Here is a 17,532-nt window from a genome sequence, read left to right on the forward strand (position 1 = left end):
CTATGAGTTGTTTAGTTTATGTTTTATGAACTCTTAGTGAGATTAACCTTTTAAAATTAAAAAAAAAAATTGTGTATCACAAGGTGTATATAAACGTTATGTTTTATTTTTTTTTAATTAAATAACACATTACATAATCATATAATTTCTAGTTGTACTACATATGATGATCAACTACCTGCAACACATGCAATATTGATGAAAAATAAATTTTGAAATAGACACTTAGCAAAATCTATTTCTCGCCTTTCTACTAAACAAGATATAAAGGGTATTGATCTTCCCCACAGATCCAGACTCTATTCAGCCAGCGAAACTGGTAAGTTGCTAACTTTTAAGACAGAGATCTATGCACATCTTGTTGTTTCCACAATTCAAGGCTCCTTCAGATCTCCAGTTTTCATTCTCCATTCACATCATTTTAGAATCAAGACATGGTGGTGAGGAAACGGTTTTGTAACAAACATAAAACATACAACAAAATGTTCCAAATATTTAATAAATTTGGGGTTTATGACCCTTAAAGATTGATTTATTAATTTACTCCCATTACAACCCATTGCAAGAGGAGATAACGTCCACATGATAACAAAAAAATCTGGAGATAAAACTCCAGTCAACACTAACCATAAACCTTGAACCTTATGACATACAAAAACCAAGCCACTGAGACTAGACTAGCCAAAGTCTAATAATTGAATAGGCTTTATAAAATAAGAAAAAACAAAAACAACTAATCTACAACTAGAGCAAATGCATCCTCTCAACATATGATGATTCAAGCAACCATTTCTTGAGAGGCTCTCCGCACCCAACAAAACACCCTGAGTTCCCATTCTCAGTGAAAAACGGGAAGTTAAACATGTTGAGAAGTTCCTCAACCGCTTGTCTCACCATTGAAGTCCCTGTGACCCTGCTTCTTCTTCCCCAACCAGTTACTATATCAATCCTTGAAGGACATTCTCCTGAAACCAACATCTGCTTACGGAACCACGCAAGTGTCCTAGATAGTGCGGTCACTGCGGTTCCTTCCGACATTACATGGAGATTTATAAGCCAATAGCTGCAGCTTTTCTCCCTCAACGCGTCTGGATACACATTCTTGAACGCAGCCACTTCCCACACCGAGCCTGCCTCTTCTTTTAGACCTGACTTGTGGAGAAAATCCACAACTGCATCCATTAGCCCCCGCTTACTCTCCCTGTCCTCGCTGTGCATGTAATCAAGGAAGTTGCTGACATGTTCACGCACGTTTTGGCCATCGGTACCTGCAGGTGGCATCTTGAGGAGAAACATGTGTGCCGGATGACCTGAGACTGCCATTAGCTGACCACAGAATCCCAAGTCAAACTTTGAACGAGCATCTGTGCAACAGCTCAAGAGCAACGTGTATGTCTGCAAAGAAGACTGCAGACCAAGCGCAAGCATGCTCTGCAATAAATTATAGGCTTCAGACAGCCTGTGAACTCTAAGGAAAGTACTGAGAAGCGAATTGCATGTAGGAACATTAGGTCTCAGACCAGCGTGAAGCATTGCTTGATACCACTGCCAAGCCTTGTCCACATTGCCAGCTTTTCCCCACAAGTCCACCAAAAGTCCGTAAACTGGCTCATCAGGAACCCAGTTCTTACGCTGCATCTCGGTGAATACAGCCTCCGCTTCCTCTAGATATCCACAGTGCCCAAGCACCTCCATGACTATACTGTAAGTCACTTTATCAGGCTGAAACCCGGCACCTTTCATGTCTCGGTAGAGCTTCAGGGCACTCTGGTAGTTCCTCGCCTTGGCGTGCAAAGCTATCATGATGTTGAATGTGACCAAGTTAGGAGTACATCCTTGACCAACCATCTCACAGAAGAGCCTATGGGCAGCAGGTAAATGTCCAGCCTTCCCAAGACAGTTTATTATCACACTGTAAGTGAAAGTATCAGGAGAGAGCCCCGCCGCTTGCATTCTCTGATACATGTCCATGGCAATGTCAAGAAACCCAGCTTTAGCATGGATGTCTATGAGAGTACAGTAAGTTACACGGTCAGGCTCACATCCCGCCTCTTGCATTTGGTTGAAAACATTCATAGCTTCTCTGAGGTAATTTGCACGGCCGTAGCTGTGGATAAGACGGTTATATGTAACGGTATTTGGCTGACATCCATCTCTAACCATCTCATGTAGAAGCTTGTTTATCTCACCGAATTGCTTTGCACGACCAAGGTTGCCTACCATAGTGGTGTAAGTATGGCCATCATGCTTAAACCCAGGTTGTCTTTTGAGCCAATAGAAGAAACCAAGCGCATTAGTATAATTATCCATCTGCTTGAGAACTTGGTTTGCTTGGTATGCATCCACTCTCAAGCCGACGTTGTGAAGGGCTTCTTCAGCAGCAGGTCCCCATTTGAATCTCCGCAATATGTTAGAAACATTCTCTACAACGTATCCAGAGTTGCAATGCTGCTGCTGCCTAGGTGTTGTCACTCTCATCATTTCCCTAGAGGGTTTACTGAAACCTTCAGCTGGAAATTTCATGATCCTGTCATCAGAAGAATGCGCGTTAAAGTCACAACCACCAGAATCAACGTTGGTTCTTTGCGGCATGCTTTTCCTCTTTCCAGAGACGTTAGTTGTTGTCTGTAAATCCTGAGGTTCAAAAGGCTTCCCTGCAACATCACTTGAAGGTTGCCTTAAGCCAGATCTTTCAGCTTCCTTAGGGTAGACTTTAGAGAGATCCTCTCTTCTGATGACTTTCACATTTGAAGGCTTCACATGTGTAATAGGCCGAGAAGAGTCAACAATACAGCTTTTAGACAAACCAACGGCTTCAGCTCCATCGGTTAGAGGGATCTTATAGTTTGCTATATCCGACAGGAAGTTCACAGTTCCAATACCAATAGGTGCCACCGCGTCTTCTTCAACGACAACGGAAGCATGATTTACAGAATCTGGTTTCACAGGCAAAACAGGAGAGGAAACATGCTGGGGAAGAAGAGATGGTCGGTGGAAATGTTCAGCCTTTGCCTCTACTGGTAATACATTTCCAGCTAGTCCAGCTGCTAAAGTGGAAGCTCTTTTCCCAGTCAGTACAGCTTCATTTCTGGCTTGCTGGCGTCTCAAGACGGAGCTTTCATCGTCGGCGGATGTACAAGAGTTCCCATCAGCTGCACCAGATCTTGTTCCACCAAGGAAAAAGGATCTCGCTGTACTGGAAAGATTACTAATCTGCTTTGCACGAATCATTGTCTGCAGAAAATGAAAAAAAAAAGAGATGAATCACAAGCTCGATCAGAGAGGCTCAAAAGATTTAAACATAGCCCCAAACAAAGAGAGTTAATCCCTTGAGCTATATTGGCAACCTATTAATTACACACTACCTGATATATATATATCTCACCATATACACATAGAGCTACCAACGTAGAAATTAAGGTACAATGCGTCGTAGTGTAACCAAGCTATAAGTTAAAACAAACTCTCCTCCCACACATAAAGCTGTATACATCTCTATCTCTCTCACCCTTAACAATTACTTGAAACCAATAAACTCTGTACATCATTTATTCCCAAGTCACCCTTTGTCTTGTATCATTCAACGGAAACAAAACAAAAAAAAAACTGAGTCCTTCCATTTTTCTTTAAGCTTCTCCATAAAGTATCATCCTTTAACACATGACCAAACCAAGAATATACAACAACAACACTTTTTGAGCCTCCGCATTTTCGAAAGTTGCTCAAAATCATTGTGCAAATTCACCACAATGAAAAATGAGCCACTGTTAGAATATATCCACCATCTGATTCCACATTCAAATCCTTAAAATAGTTGATTCAACTCCAAAAAAAAAATTGCACAACTTCCTAAAACTAGAGTCAAAACGTTTTGAATACGTTTAAATCTAAGGGAACGCTACAACGCAGAGAAACCCATGAATCAGAACCGTGTCTATTGCTAAAGATTTCCATCGGAAAATGAAAGAGAGAGAGAGGGAAGCGAGATCAACGAGACTAGCAAAAGTCTCTCTCACCTTCGAAAATGGTGTGGAGTTTGACTTCCTTCGTCTTGCTTCGTGTTCCCCTGATGACCCAAAAGGAGAGAAGAAATCGAGTTTTTCTTTCTCCCTCTGTAGCCGTCAAATGTGAAAGCTTCAAGCTTTTGTGTTTTGTTTTGCTCTCCAAGCAAAATTGAGCAAAGGCTGACCTTGCAAAGCTCTCGACTTTATTATTGTCTTTTTTAATTATTTTTATTTATAAAATGTTTTCCTTAACCTAGCTGGATTTTCAAGTACACCCCTATATTTTTATTTTATTCTATAACACCACTATAAATGTTATTATTGAGAGACTAGGCCATTCACATTTCAATCTGATGGATACCATAACAGTACCAGTGTTAATTTAAAGCTTATTAATCGTTAAAAAAAGAGATATTCTTTAATAAAATATTAATTTATTATCTTTTTTTTGGTAAACTATTAATGTATTATCAATCGACTTCCCCTGTTAGGTCTTGACTCTTAACACTTAAGTAACCAATGTTGGGCAAAAACTGTAATTTACAAGTTAATGGGGTTGATTTGTGAGAATAAAAAGATTATATGGGGGATTTAGCTATAAAAACGGTCTTTACTCTTTGTTCCCCTTTGTGCAACGTTTCATTGTTGCCCTCCCCAAATATCGTTGTATACGTGGCGTTGCTTTCATTTTTTTGAATACGACAGCTTTGTTAGGTTAGTAAAGAGTTGCGAGATTTAGTGGATATGATTCGTTACGAAAAACTAAATATCCGCCGCTTCCTTGATTTAGATTTGTAGAACGTTCTTGATCACTAAATATGTTAAAAAAATCCTATAGAAAAAAATGGAAATTATGAGACAAATATATTGTGGAATTAAAGATTTTGGTCGGTTGATTTATGGAAATATAATACAAACTCTAGATATATTATAGATTTTGTAATCAGGTAAGCCCATGATTATGAGATCATTTGCCTTTAGGCCTCTTTTCCAAGCATTTCGTTTAAGCTGAGAAAATGTAATTGGTTTTTGTATCAGTTAGTCCAACCAGCCCATTTTGTATTTTCTTGCGAGACCAACTATAATAATAAGATGTATATACATTATGTAGTCATGTCTCATACTATGTTATGGACTTTTATGCAGCTTTAATAAGTGACTCGTGAAAGAGCAAGAAGAGCTCAGAACGAAAACATGTAATGGAAAGGTGCAGAAGAGATATCGAATGAGACTGCTGGTGATTTTAGGCGGAGTATGACTGGTGACTAATAAATCATTTATTGAAGCAATTAATAAAGCATTTCATATTACAGAGAGCAAGTACACAAACATCTCTGTCGTTTGCTTCAAAATATTACAGTCAGGTCTCAAACTCGTACAATCTGATTATAACTCCGACAGAATCCGACTAATAAAATAACGAATCATAATAATATGATATAAAGCATATCTTTTAAATCGTAACACAAAATGAATCTTTATTCTATTCTCTTCCTCAGCTCAAGTATCATAAGAGACTTGGACACTAAAAAAAAACACCCTTAGATGAGCCGATCAGACAAGCTTGGCAACCGCCGGAAAAAACTGAGACTCGCCGTAGGCATTGTGTCCCTAAACATCGGGTGCCTAAGATAGTAAAACCCAAGAGCCACCGCCACCATTTTCGCCGGAACCACATACAGAACTATTGTGATCACCAAACATATTGTTATGAACAACTTAGTTGCTCTCGGATCTCTCCAGCTAACCAACGCTTGAATCCGTTCCCCTTGCGCTGCAAAATCCCCTAGAATAGTCTGAACCCTCACCGCTAATATCCTTAACCGATCATACCTAGCTCTGATCACTTCCGGTCGCCTTGAGCTTGGTATGGTGTCGAACTCTTCGTCTAGCTCATCAGGATCCACAGTTTCGGCTTGTGATAACCGGATATCCATACCAGCTGGTATCTTGGGTCTGAACCGGTAGTACCAAACTCCGATCATCACTACATACAAGAACGCTGTCGGGACGACTAAATCAGGGTACCACACAAGAACCAGATAAAGAATGTGGACTAGCACCGTCGTCACTGGATTCCTCCATCGTCGGATATTATCTAACCACTTAGCTAAACCCACCGCCCAAGCTAAAACCCCAACGATCCTGTACCAATTCGCTTTGCTCTTCCGCATGCTCCACGAATGTGAATCTGCATCCAACATGTATCGAACCACCTCTGGTCCCAACGGTGGTTCTGCTCTAGCCAGCCACGCTGCAACCATTTTGGTAGCCGCTCCTCTCAATGCATCCTGTTGCGCTACTCCTAGAGGTCTTATATAGTGCATCCGAGGTAGAAGTGGTTGTCCGTACGCCGCGCAAACATCAGGTAGCAGCGACGGGCAAGCAAACCGGACCGCCACTTCGATTTCACCCATCTTCTTCAGACCGCTAGGTAACAGAACCAGTAGAGGATACGAGTTGGTGTACACTTTGTTGCTCTCTAACGTCGAGACTCGTATCCGTATCTTCCCTATCCGAGTATCAGGTCTATCATCTGAAACATCCGAGAACATCCTCCAGTTGTCGAACACACCAACGGTTAAGACAGTGCAAGGATCGTAAACCTGCCACGTGTACTGCTCGTGCCATCTCGGGTCGAAACTGTCAGTAATGGTTCTTGTCCGAACCCATTTCTTGCCGTACTTAGCTACACAGTAAGCATCAGTTGAGCCTTTCCCTCCGTTTTTCGCCTTCATCGGTAACAACCCACGAGCTCCGAGTATCCCCAGCTCAAGTACTCCGATCGGTGGTTTCCATAGCTGCTTAGCCGTGGGACGGAAGTCACTACACACGTGCGCCGCCTCTTCAAGCACGTGATACCCACCTTCAAGACACAGTCTTAAGCTTATCCTTCCACAGTAAGGTCCTCCACCACCACCACCTCCTCCTCCTCCACCGTCTCCTTCCAAAGCATGCCATTTAGACGGCACGAAACGCTCATCGATTCTCTGCTCAATGGAGCTCACTGGGATCATCGCGTGCCCTAGAACCATTGGCTCTTTACTCGTCCTATCTTCAACCATCAGCATCAAGCAGTCTTCTAACGGCTCTCCAGCGACAAAGATCATATCTTCATGCCAATGAAACGAGCCGCTGTGATTATTCATCGAGCCACGTCTTGTCCTCGCCGACTGAAACCCTAACTGAGCTTTCACACGGACCTCAGGCGCCGTCAACGGCGGAAGATTCGGAGCAATGTGGAGATCCTGCGCCTCGAGAACCGTCACTCTCAAGTACCAAAGCTTCGGCGACTGGTACACCTTGGAACGAGTGTGCGCCACGTGTGGAGCGTCGGAGCTCCACGCCTCCGGGAAAGCCTCGTCTACCTGAGTGCCGATCCATACAGAGAGCTGAATATCGCCGGAGACTCTCCCGGAGTTTTGATCGGCCGCGGAGCCTTCGAGGCGGTACCACTGAGGAGCAAGCGGACTATCCGGCGGGTCGCGAACCGGAACCTCGGAGAGATCGAAACACACGCCGCCGAGGAAACTCTCCGAGGAAGCGTCCCACGCGGAGATTTCAAGAGTCGCGCCGGACGCGGCTGAGTCCGTTCGGTTATGTCCCAGCGCGAAAACCTGATTCCACTCGGGTGAATCCGTCGGTTCGCCAGGCCGGTTAACAGCCGGTTTAGACCTGACGAAATGGTTAGACGTACGTACTTTAACGTACGCGCTCTCGTTCGGCGGGAGTCCACGCGCCTTCACGATCCTGACGAAGAGATACTGCATTGGCTCAACGAGGTTGTAAGGGTTATGAGTAGTCTTCTTCTCCATCGGAGTCTCCGAGGCTCCTCCGATCTTGCTGTTGATTACCCTAGGCGAGAAATCTCCGTTAGGTCGCTTCGCGGCGGCGACTCTGACTCTGTCTCCGCCGGGAGGTCTCCCCACCTGCATCTTCCTCACCTCCGGCGGATAACGGTGCACCTCGTGAGGCGGAGACGGCGGACGCGGAGGATGGTTATCGTTAGGACCTTGCATTACCTCCTGCGGCGGAGATTCCTCGACGATAACCACCGGCGGTTGCTGAGGCTCTTGATAGCTATGACTCTGAGCCGAGTCGAAAGACGGTTTCTCCGGAGGTAGATTCTGCATCTGCTGCGGCGGAGGAGGAATATACTGTTCATCAGCTTCTTGCGGTTGCGGTTGCGGCGGTTGTTGTTGTTGGTGGCTGTCGATGTTTTCGTCGGCGGCTTCGTCGTAGTAATAAATCTTGAGGCCAATCTCGCCGCGAATCCAGCTGAAGACGCTCTTCTTCTCCAAAGGGAAGTAGACGAGGCCTTCGTCGCCGCGTCTAGAGAACTGGCTTCCGTAGATCTTGACCCTGCCGAGGAAATGGTTTTTCCGGCCGCCGCCGTTGCCGAAGCGTTTGTCGTTGTAGACCTCGATGTCGAGCTCGTCGTAGTCCATGTTCTGAGGGTCGTTGACGGCGAAATCGAGCATCTCGTTCCAGATAGGGTTCAGGTCGCGGAACTTGGTGGAGGTTCGTTTCTTCTGGGCGTCGAAATCGACGACGACGTAGGCGCTTGAGCTTCCTTGGCCGTCTTTCGGGAGGAGGTTGCGGGCTTCGACTACTTCGACGACGAGTTTGCGCTGCATCCTCGATGGGGGAGGATCTGACTGAAACGGCGTCGTGTTCATCGTGGAAAGAGAGAGAGAGAGGGATAGCGTTTCGAACCTTTGTCACAGAGACAGACGGTAATCGCGGAAGAGAGAGAGAGAGAGAGAGAGAGAGAGAGAGAAAGTGTGTTTTTTCGAGGCTATACTTTATTTATTTGAATATGTTCTTCTTTCTTTAAAGCCATTTCTTCTTGTAATGTTGCTTGTTTTGTATAAGTAATTTTAGTTTCTGTTAATACCAAATCTTAAAATTAAGCACTTAGCATAAATCGCATAACTCTGTACGGTCGAAACAACAAATTTTATGGATTTTTTTGCTGTTTGAAATAGTGCTAACTAAACTTGTGAACTAGTAGTAGTTGATGTGTTTTACAAATGTATAAGGAAATTACCTCTAGTGTGTTTTTTATCATCTAAGTTACTTCCAGTGTTTAAAGACCCAAATAATTCAATGAATCTCGCCAACTTTTGTAAGTTTGACAAACTGAAATTTAACCTAAAGAGAGTATGTAAAAGCATCATTATTAATAAAAACTAATGTAAATATTTTCTATAATAGTAATATTTTAATATAATTTAATTGTGTAATTCTACTTAAAATCATTAAAATATTAAAACTATTTAAGAAAACTATAATATGTTCAAGAGTTTTCACTTTTCATGTTTTTTTTAGTTTTCATTTTAAGAAAATCATCTCATTTTATATCTAATATTTTTGAATGATAAAAACTCATTTCATGTTATAGCTAAGAAAACTGGAGTAAGTTAAAAAAAATATATATATTTTGATTTGAATTGCTTGGTTGAATTGATAAGAATATTATATACAAATAAACCTAATTATGGTGAAAGGCATAAAGGGCGAAAGAATATTTTGCGTTAGATAATGGGGAAATCTGATTCCATTCTCTATCGCCAAGCCTTCGTTTTATTCTTCCCTTTTTACGTGTTCTCTGATTTTATTATTGTACTCTCTCATTTTTTTATTTTATTTTTTAGTTCATTCTTCATTAGTTTTATTAAAGTCACCATTACAATATTACCTGAAAAGATTTGGCAACCAAGTCTGTTGGATGGAATTTTTGTTGTTTTTAAACACACAAGTTTCTTAATCTACTAAAAGGCAAATTATCTCAAAGATTATTAATGTTTTTCCTTTTTAAGTTCGGTATGTTTTATAAAAATGCCACTTACCATTTGAGTATTGGACTCGACTAAGAGCATCTTCAACCCCACTCTATTTTTCACTCTAAAATAGAGTTTAGAGTAAAGAATGCTCCAATGGTACTCTATTTTTCACTCTATAATAGAGTAAAAAATAGGTTTACTCCAAATATAGAGTAATTTGATTTTTTTTGTTCATCACTCTATTTTTTACTCTAAAATAGAGTACCATTGGAGTAAACTCAAACTCTATTATAGAGTTACTCTATTTTAGAGTAAAAAATAGAGTTAGCCATCGGAGATGGTCTAACGAAATCCATACCATCATTTAAGGCCCAAACTTCCGCCCGGTTTTGTTTTATTTGGTAAAATCAAGGTCATTGCTATAGATTGTTCTTTTCATTTTAAGTCAGAAAAAATGATCAATACTTGTGAGTTGTGACTTGAGAGGATCAATAAATGTTATGGGACTTTCACATAATTACTATGCAGTGGGTTCTTATTTTATGAAGGAAAAACCAAGAAAATCTTGTTTTTATTGCATTATATGATATGAAATATTATGAATACTACCATTTAATGTGAGGAGTGAAGTGGGTAGGGACCATTATGATCCTTGATTTTGTATCCCACACACTATACGATAAAGAATTTTGTTCCCTCGTGCTCTCGTCATTGCCATAACCTTTGTTTATTTCCAGACCACCTTTTCTGTGTGTTTGTTGTGAATATCCCGGTTTGGTTATAATCACAACCATAATCGGTTAGTTAAATGTATCGACCCGGTTTTCCTGTGGACAAACACAAAAGTTACAAATTAGTCAAATAGGGCATGAAAAGAAATGAATGAATATTATACTTTTCCAAACAGTATAGCACATGTTTCAAACATCGTTTTCATGAAATTGAAAAAAGCATCACCGTTTTCATTAAAGATTTGAAGTTTTATTTTCTTTATCACACAAGCCCTCTATTATATGTCAAATGAGTATCCCAACCATCTTAAATTCAATATTTTATAGCAAAGGGTTAGTCTTAAAATCAATGTTTAGGACAGTAGTAATGTAGCTCGCATAAAGAAAATTTTATATATCGAGAGATCGAAATATTCAAATAATAGAAAAGGTTTATTTTACAACTAATTAACATGGAATCCTACTATATAAAAGGGACTAAATCCCTATTTTCTAAGCCTTGCCACATGGGCAAAATATTGTGAACCAATCAAGATGCCATGTCATCCGGACTTGAGTTTGAGTTAAAAAAAATAAGCTATTTTCGGAGCCCATTCGACCCATTTCGAAGCCTATTCCCGAGCCACTCTCTCATAAGCATAATCCCGTGTTCTAAACATCCTGTGTTAAATTTTTTAAAACACTCATATCTTAGAAATAGTTTAGAAAATATCTTTATATAAATGTTTTTTTCTTGAATAATATTTAACTATAATTTTTTGTATCTTCTTAACTTTTATAATAAAAATATTGTTTTCAGATAGCAACAAAATATATATAAAAATTATCTTATTTTTCAATTTTTGATAATTTTATTATATTATTTTAGAATCAATTATTTAATATTAATATAACATATAAATTTTATATGATTAAAATAAAATTCTTTTTTAATTATATATAAAATTCATTAAGGGTATTGTTTTAATTAACACATTAGCGAATCACTTAGAAATTAATAATAAATCAATAACCTATCTAAAAGTCTAAAACCTAATAAAATATGAAAAATAAGAAAAACTAACTAAATTTTAATATAAAATAGAAATTTAATATTACTAAAATAAAATTTATTTTTTAATATATATATAATATTAATTAAGGGTATTTTTTTAATTAATAAATTAGTGACTTAGCTAAAAATAAATAATAAATCAATGACTTAGCTAAAACCTAATAAAAACATGACAAATAAGCAAATTTACTAAAATTATGGATAATATGAAATATGATTGATTCTTTAATACAAAATTAAAATAAGAGTTTTGTTAAATCAAACATAAGTTTGTCGTATCGGTGTTACAAAAAAAAAACAATAATTAATAGTGTCGTAGGAATTATGTATTTTCCATTAGCGAATAAAATTGAAGCAGATTGTTGGAGGATATCTCAACGTATAGACGAGATTATGGAGATTGATATGGGAGTTGAAGTAACGGACACAACTGTTCCTCCGCAAAGAAACGCTCTTGCTAGACATCCTGGATAAAATGAAAGAGATATATATGAACTTGGCTTTGTGTTAATGGATGGTGACTTTCCAATGCTGTTTGGAGCAAGGGCCAATATACACGCACCAAATCACCACTGCAAGCGGAAGCTGAAGGTTTGTTATGGGCAATGCAAGTGATACTGAAGTTTGGACACAAAGAGATGGTCTTTCAATCAACTGTGAACAACTGGTTATACTCATTCAAAAGGAGGAAGACTAGCCTGCTTTGGACTCGGAGCTAGACGAAATACATGCTGTATCTAAATAATTTTCTGAACTTTCTATTGCTTATATTCTTAGATCTTTAAAATTCTGTACGATTAGCCTAGCAAAAGGTGTCCGATCACGCGCATCTCGATCAGCTTTTGTAAACCCTTTTGCACCAAGTTGGCTAGCCCCACAAGTTAGCATGAGGGTGCCAAAAAAGAGAATAAAGTTGAAAGTGAAACTAAATATTCCAATGAACAAATTTATAAGAAGTTCATATTTATGTGGATGTCTATATGGGACAAACAATTTTTTTTAGACAATTATAGAATGTAGTCACGAAAAATCAATCTTAAAATATATAATTAAAAAAAACCATTTAAACAAATCATCAAAATTTTCAATATTATAGCAAATAAGAATATAAAGACCAACTATATTCTCTTCATGTATAATGTGTTGTGGTAAGATTCAAAAAAATTAACTTACTTTACAGTAAGGAAAAATTAGATTTTTAATTCCAAATTTACAGTAAAAACATAACATTTTATAAAACTAAACAATTGACATAATAGTATAAAAATATAAAAAAAAAAATTAAAATACTATCCGCGCGTAGCGCGGACAAGGACCTAGTTGTTTATAACAAAGAGCTCTATCTGATAACATAAAAATTATGATCTTAATTAAACGTTTTGTATATATAGTGGTCGCGTTTATATACAAATTAATTTCATCCACAATCTTTAATACAGTATTTATTATATATACATTCTTTTTACTTGTTTTTTTAGAATACTTTTTACAAAGTTAAAACAAGTATTATTATTACCTATTATGTCCTCTGTTACGACAAACAAATTAACCTTATCTATATTTTATAAAACTAAAATCCTATGAATCGACCAAAAGAAGAAATAAAGTTTTACATCAACAGCTAAAATTAAATTAAAAATAAAACTAAAAATCTAATAAAAATATAATCACCAATCATAATTTTAATATTGGTTTTCGTTTTAGAGGTGTTTTGGATATATGAATGTAAAAGTTTGATTTGGTTTTTACTTTTCATAGCAGTATTTTTAAGTTTTAGATCAATGAGAACATCTGCTTCTGATGAAAAAGAATCCCATTAACAATCATAAAAGGCTTAGCCTATTAACATTCAGATTAGGCCTGGCCTAGTTACAACCAAGGAAGATATAATTAGAAAAACCCCTTCGAACTTTCAACAATTATTATTTCTATTTACAACGAAGACAAATACACACTGATTCTCTATTACCCCATTCCCATATAATACAAAGAAAAACAAATGTTGTTACTCATCTTCAATTAATTGGCTGCAGAGTTGTTGTTGTTGTTGCCTCAGACTCAATTGACTTGGTGAACTGCAAGAAAAACCACACAAATGAATAAAACAAGGGTTTTCAGAAACAAAGGAAGCGCAATGTTAGGTAACAATTTTGTAAACAACTCGAACCTGAGATATCTTTAGATCAAGCTCATTCCACTCTGAGGTTGGGTTGCTTCCAGCTACAATCCCTGTCCCCGCATAGATCAATGCCCCAAGACCCTGTAACAATTCAAAAGAAACGATTCAGTCATGTTTGCTTAAACTTAGGAAAGTGTTCTTTTAGAGCAAATAAGATCCTCACCTTCTCGACTAGAGCTGATCTGATACCAACTGCAAACTCACTCTCATCACCACCAAAGAAACCGACAGGTCCAGCGTACATTCCTCTATCGAATGATTCTGGGAGACACGAAATGTTTTAATAAGCAAACTTAGAAGAAAACAAAGCATAAGATGTCAGAAACAAGAACAGAACAGGCATATATTTTACCTATTTCCTTAATCAAAAGCCTAGCTTCTTCTGCTGGAAGCCCACAAACAGCTGGAGTTGGATGCAGAGCAGCCAAGATGTCAAACTGTATAATAAAACATAAGAAAAGAAAGGGTCAAACCTCTTAACTTCAAACGATTAGATGATCATATGATATAGAACTATTCGAATATTATTGTCTCACCTCATCATCTTCCCTCCTAAGCCTCCCCGCCAATTGAGAATACAGGTGCTGCACTCTTGCAAGCTTCCTCACAGTTTTTTGGGGCTTAACAACTACCTTGTCACATATAGACTGCATAACAGAAGAAAGAATAATAAGAAAAATAAACGAAACGAGTACAGAAGAGATTTCAAAACTAATATCGTAACAGAAAAAGAGTGAAAGCTGCAGAAGAAGATGATTGAACTTACGTTTAGCTTTTCTCTGATATTCTCACGTACAATAGAGAACTCAAGGTCGTCTTTGGGGCTGCAGTAGTTTAGCAAATCACGTCAGTACACGGATGAGTTCAGAGAAATGGATTCTATTATCGTTCAACAGAGTAAAGTAAGAAAAATAACCTGGTTAATAAATCACGCTCTATCTCCATATCACGAGCCGTTGAAGCAGCTCGAGGCCTAGTTGCAGCCAAAGCTTCACTGCAGACACCTAACTGATTCCTTTGGAAAAGTCTCTCAGGCTGTTAATGTCACACGGATATGTCAGCCTTGTTTAGTCCAAAGACGTGAGCTACAATAAAATGTACCAACAGACTACTTATGATAACATACCGTGTTTCCAATAAAAGCTGGTGCACCTGGTGGTTGAAGACAGAACTGATACGCATCATGCCCTTCACTCTGTAACTGTGCAAGCCAAGCAATGGGATCAATGTCGGTATCTGTTATAACTCTGCTGTTGCGAGCAAGCACGACCTGATTTCACAAACAAAAAAACAATCAGTTAAAACGGGAACCATAACTATGTAATAACAGATACAAACACGAAGTCACTAAACTACCTTGCTGAGAGACGAACTCTTCTGCTTTATAATCTCCAAAGCCTTCTCAACAGCAGGGTAATACGCCCCTTTTGTAGGAACATGATTCTTGCTAAGCACAGATACTCCAAGAGACTCCCTCCGTAACCTCACCACAACAGAAGAAACCTGACACACAAAACAAAGCTCTCATTAGCATAAAGAGTCCCATTCAATAACTCCTAGAAAGGATCTATGTTAAAAACCTGAAGCATAGTCTCCTGAAGTGCTTCAATAGCATTCTCCAGCGTCCAAGAGAGTTCATCGTCCCAAGCAAGAGTAGCAGCCAACATTGAGCTTCCACCAAACTCATTAAACTCAACCTGTCCTTGAAGTAACCAATTAGTCAAAACAAGTCTCGTCCTCTATATAAAAAAAATAAAAATCAAAACTTTAAGGTTACCTGAGGGACTGAAAAGTAAAATGCACCAAAGGGCTCCCACTCCACAGAGATCTTGCCGTTAGGATCAAACCGCATGCCTCCATAGGCGCGAATCAGAGGCGAGTTAGGCGATAGAAACCTTCAAAACACGTTAAACCACTCAACAATCAGATATAACTGAGAAACGAAACGAGATAAAGCTTATTACTTTACCTTCGGATGGATCTCCAGTCATCGTGAGAGAAGGCGTCAAGGTCACGGAAGAACACTGCGGAGCCGATTCCGGCGACGCTAACCAGATCACGATCCGATCCGTTTCGGTTCGCGTTCTCGTTGTCGCTCGCTAAGTCGAGGAGGAGATCGGGACGACCGACGTCGCTGCGGCGGGAGAAGAAGCAGCGAGGGTGGATCTCGTCCTGGGCTTGAAGCCAATCGATTGCTCCGATTTGCTGGTCGATTGGTACCTAAACCGAACCAAACCGAAATTAAATTAATGGTTCTTGAGATATTGCGCGGGTAAATGTTCGGTTCTACTGGGCCCACATATTCTTAATAAATGATCAAATCTAATTAACGGTGGATTAGTTAGAACGAATTGACTCAAGGGAAAATTATTCTTTTTTTTTTCTACGTCCATCGCGTTATGAATAATTCGATTATTAGATTCTTGTACGACTCAATACGTCTATGTGCATGATTCATAAACTAATAATAATAGTACTAGTGATAGTGATAGATTAGTCATATCTTCTTCTTCTTCTGTCTTGGTCATTATTAGCCATAGCTTCTTCTTTTTTTGTCTATGATTACACTTACACAACCAATTCCAAAAGCACTAACCTTTTATAACAATGATAATAAGCACTGGGATACAGCTATAGAAAATTTAATTATAGAAAATGATGTATGTGTGTAAAGACTCTAGAAATATAAGGAGTATTTAATTATCGTCTAAACCCACTAAATGATTCGGATCATGCTAAAAGAAGCAAACTTAAATGATTAGGCTTTACGATACGGCAAGGAAACGAATCAGAGAGCGATATTAACATAAACCAATCCAGAGAAACCACGTGGCATGATCGGATTCTTTCACTGACGTGAAATCTGGCTATCTTTATTAAAAAAATAGAGGATAGTCTATATACTATGTACCTGTAACCGGACGACGCCGGAGGAAAACGGCGGAGGTTGAGATTTGAGCTCGGAGACGGCGGAGATTAGCCTCTCAGTGGCGGCTGTCGGAGATAAAACAGTGGACATAGTCCTTGTCTCCACTGTTCCAAGTGGCGTCTTGAAATCCCCTTCGCATCCGTTCATAGACATCGAACAGGACATAAACTTCTGCAACCATCCAAGAAGGTTTCTCAGTTAATAATGCAATCTTACGTTCTTGAAAAAAACAAGAGAGCGTTGACAAAAAAAATTAGACAAGAGCAGAACAGAACTTAAAAGAAAGAGAAAAAAAACCTTGCGGGAGAATAATCCGGTGAATGGAGTTGGAGAGTAATGATGAGAGATGGAGATGGAGCTATGTTTTTTAGTGTTTGTGGCCAGAAACCGAGAAGAAAGATGAAGTGAGGCCATTGGAGATTGCTTAGAGAACGAACAAAAGAGAGATGGTGAGTGATTTATTTATATATTTTGTTTATTTCTTTTTTTCTGTGTGGAGGAATATACTATATAGTTTTTGTTCTTCTCTTTGGTTCAAGTAGATATTTGATGATATGGATTATGGATTCGTCCCTCAATAAATAGGGGACGGGTGTAGCTAGGCCCCATTTTAAAATTGAAGAATTCATTTCATTTTCACACTTAAATTTCTCAGAATTGCTAAGTAAACTACTCAGAAATTTTCTTTTATTTTAATTTCTTCACTTGAAATTGGATCATACTTTTCTTTCGTTATATCTTTATTTATTCACATAACAGTTTAATATTCTTAATCTAAAGAAAGAAAGAAACTTGTTTTTGGTTGGTCTATTACTATGAAGTATGGAAGTAAAACTGAATTAGAATAAA

The 17,532-nt window shown here is 38.7% G+C and overlaps 3 protein-coding genes across 3 annotated transcripts; all 3 read right to left on the reverse strand.

Annotated features, from left to right (window-relative positions):
* Positions 1 to 494: 494 nt before the first annotated feature.
* LOC106353648 (pentatricopeptide repeat-containing protein At1g74750) lies at positions 495 to 4,266 on the reverse strand. The gene is made up of 2 exons (XM_013793419.3): positions 4,017 to 4,266; positions 495 to 3,234 (listed from the first exon to the last, which is right to left on the reverse strand). Exon 2 carries the CDS (start codon positions 3,229 to 3,231, stop codon positions 745 to 747), a length of 2,487 nt encoding a protein of 828 aa, XP_013648873.2. The 5' UTR covers positions 3,232 to 3,234; positions 4,017 to 4,266; the 3' UTR covers positions 495 to 744.
* A 997-nt stretch (positions 4,267 to 5,263) lies between these two features.
* LOC106353647 (protein QUIRKY) lies at positions 5,264 to 8,886 on the reverse strand. Its single transcript, XM_013793418.3, has one exon. It carries the CDS (start codon positions 8,681 to 8,683, stop codon positions 5,546 to 5,548), a length of 3,138 nt encoding a protein of 1,045 aa, XP_013648872.2. The 5' UTR covers positions 8,684 to 8,886; the 3' UTR covers positions 5,264 to 5,545.
* Positions 8,887 to 13,373: 4,487 nt separating this feature from the next.
* Positions 13,374 to 17,242, reverse strand: LOC106355795 (isochorismate synthase 1, chloroplastic-like). The gene is made up of 14 exons (XM_022693239.2): positions 16,981 to 17,242; positions 16,666 to 16,854; positions 15,724 to 15,974; positions 15,532 to 15,649; positions 15,335 to 15,451; positions 15,111 to 15,257; positions 14,881 to 15,024; positions 14,671 to 14,789; positions 14,521 to 14,578; positions 14,291 to 14,401; positions 14,107 to 14,191; positions 13,918 to 14,015; positions 13,743 to 13,835; positions 13,374 to 13,650 (listed from the first exon to the last, which is right to left on the reverse strand). The coding sequence occupies exons 1-14, from the start codon at positions 17,095 to 17,097 to the stop codon at positions 13,591 to 13,593; spliced, it is 1,707 nt and encodes a 568-aa protein (XP_022548960.1). The 5' UTR covers positions 17,098 to 17,242; the 3' UTR covers positions 13,374 to 13,590.
* Positions 17,243 to 17,532: the final 290 nt, after the last annotated feature.

Source organism: Brassica napus, chromosome A7 (assembly GCF_020379485.1).
Source record: "Brassica napus cultivar Da-Ae chromosome A7, Da-Ae, whole genome shotgun sequence".
NCBI classification, from domain to species: Eukaryota; Viridiplantae; Streptophyta; class Magnoliopsida; order Brassicales; family Brassicaceae; genus Brassica; species Brassica napus.

Coding starts and splice junctions, on each gene's coding strand:
- LOC106353648 (XM_013793419.3), bottom strand. CDS start 3,231: ATGATTCGTGCAAAGCAGATTAGTAATCTTTCCAGTACAGCGAGATCC.
- LOC106355795 (XM_022693239.2), bottom strand. CDS start 17,097: ATGGCCTCACTTCATCTTTCTTCTCGGTTTCTGGCCACAAACACTAAA. Junction 15,258..15,334: donor TTCAGGAGACTATGCTTCAG/GTTTTTAACATA, acceptor TTTGTGTGTCAG/GTTTCTTCTGTTGTGGTGAG. Junction 14,790..14,880: donor CAGCTTTTATTGGAAACACG/GTATGTTATCAT, acceptor TGACATTAACAG/CCTGAGAGACTTTTCCAAAG.
- LOC106353647 (XM_013793418.3), bottom strand. CDS start 8,683: ATGAACACGACGCCGTTTCAGTCAGATCCTCCCCCATCGAGGATGCAG.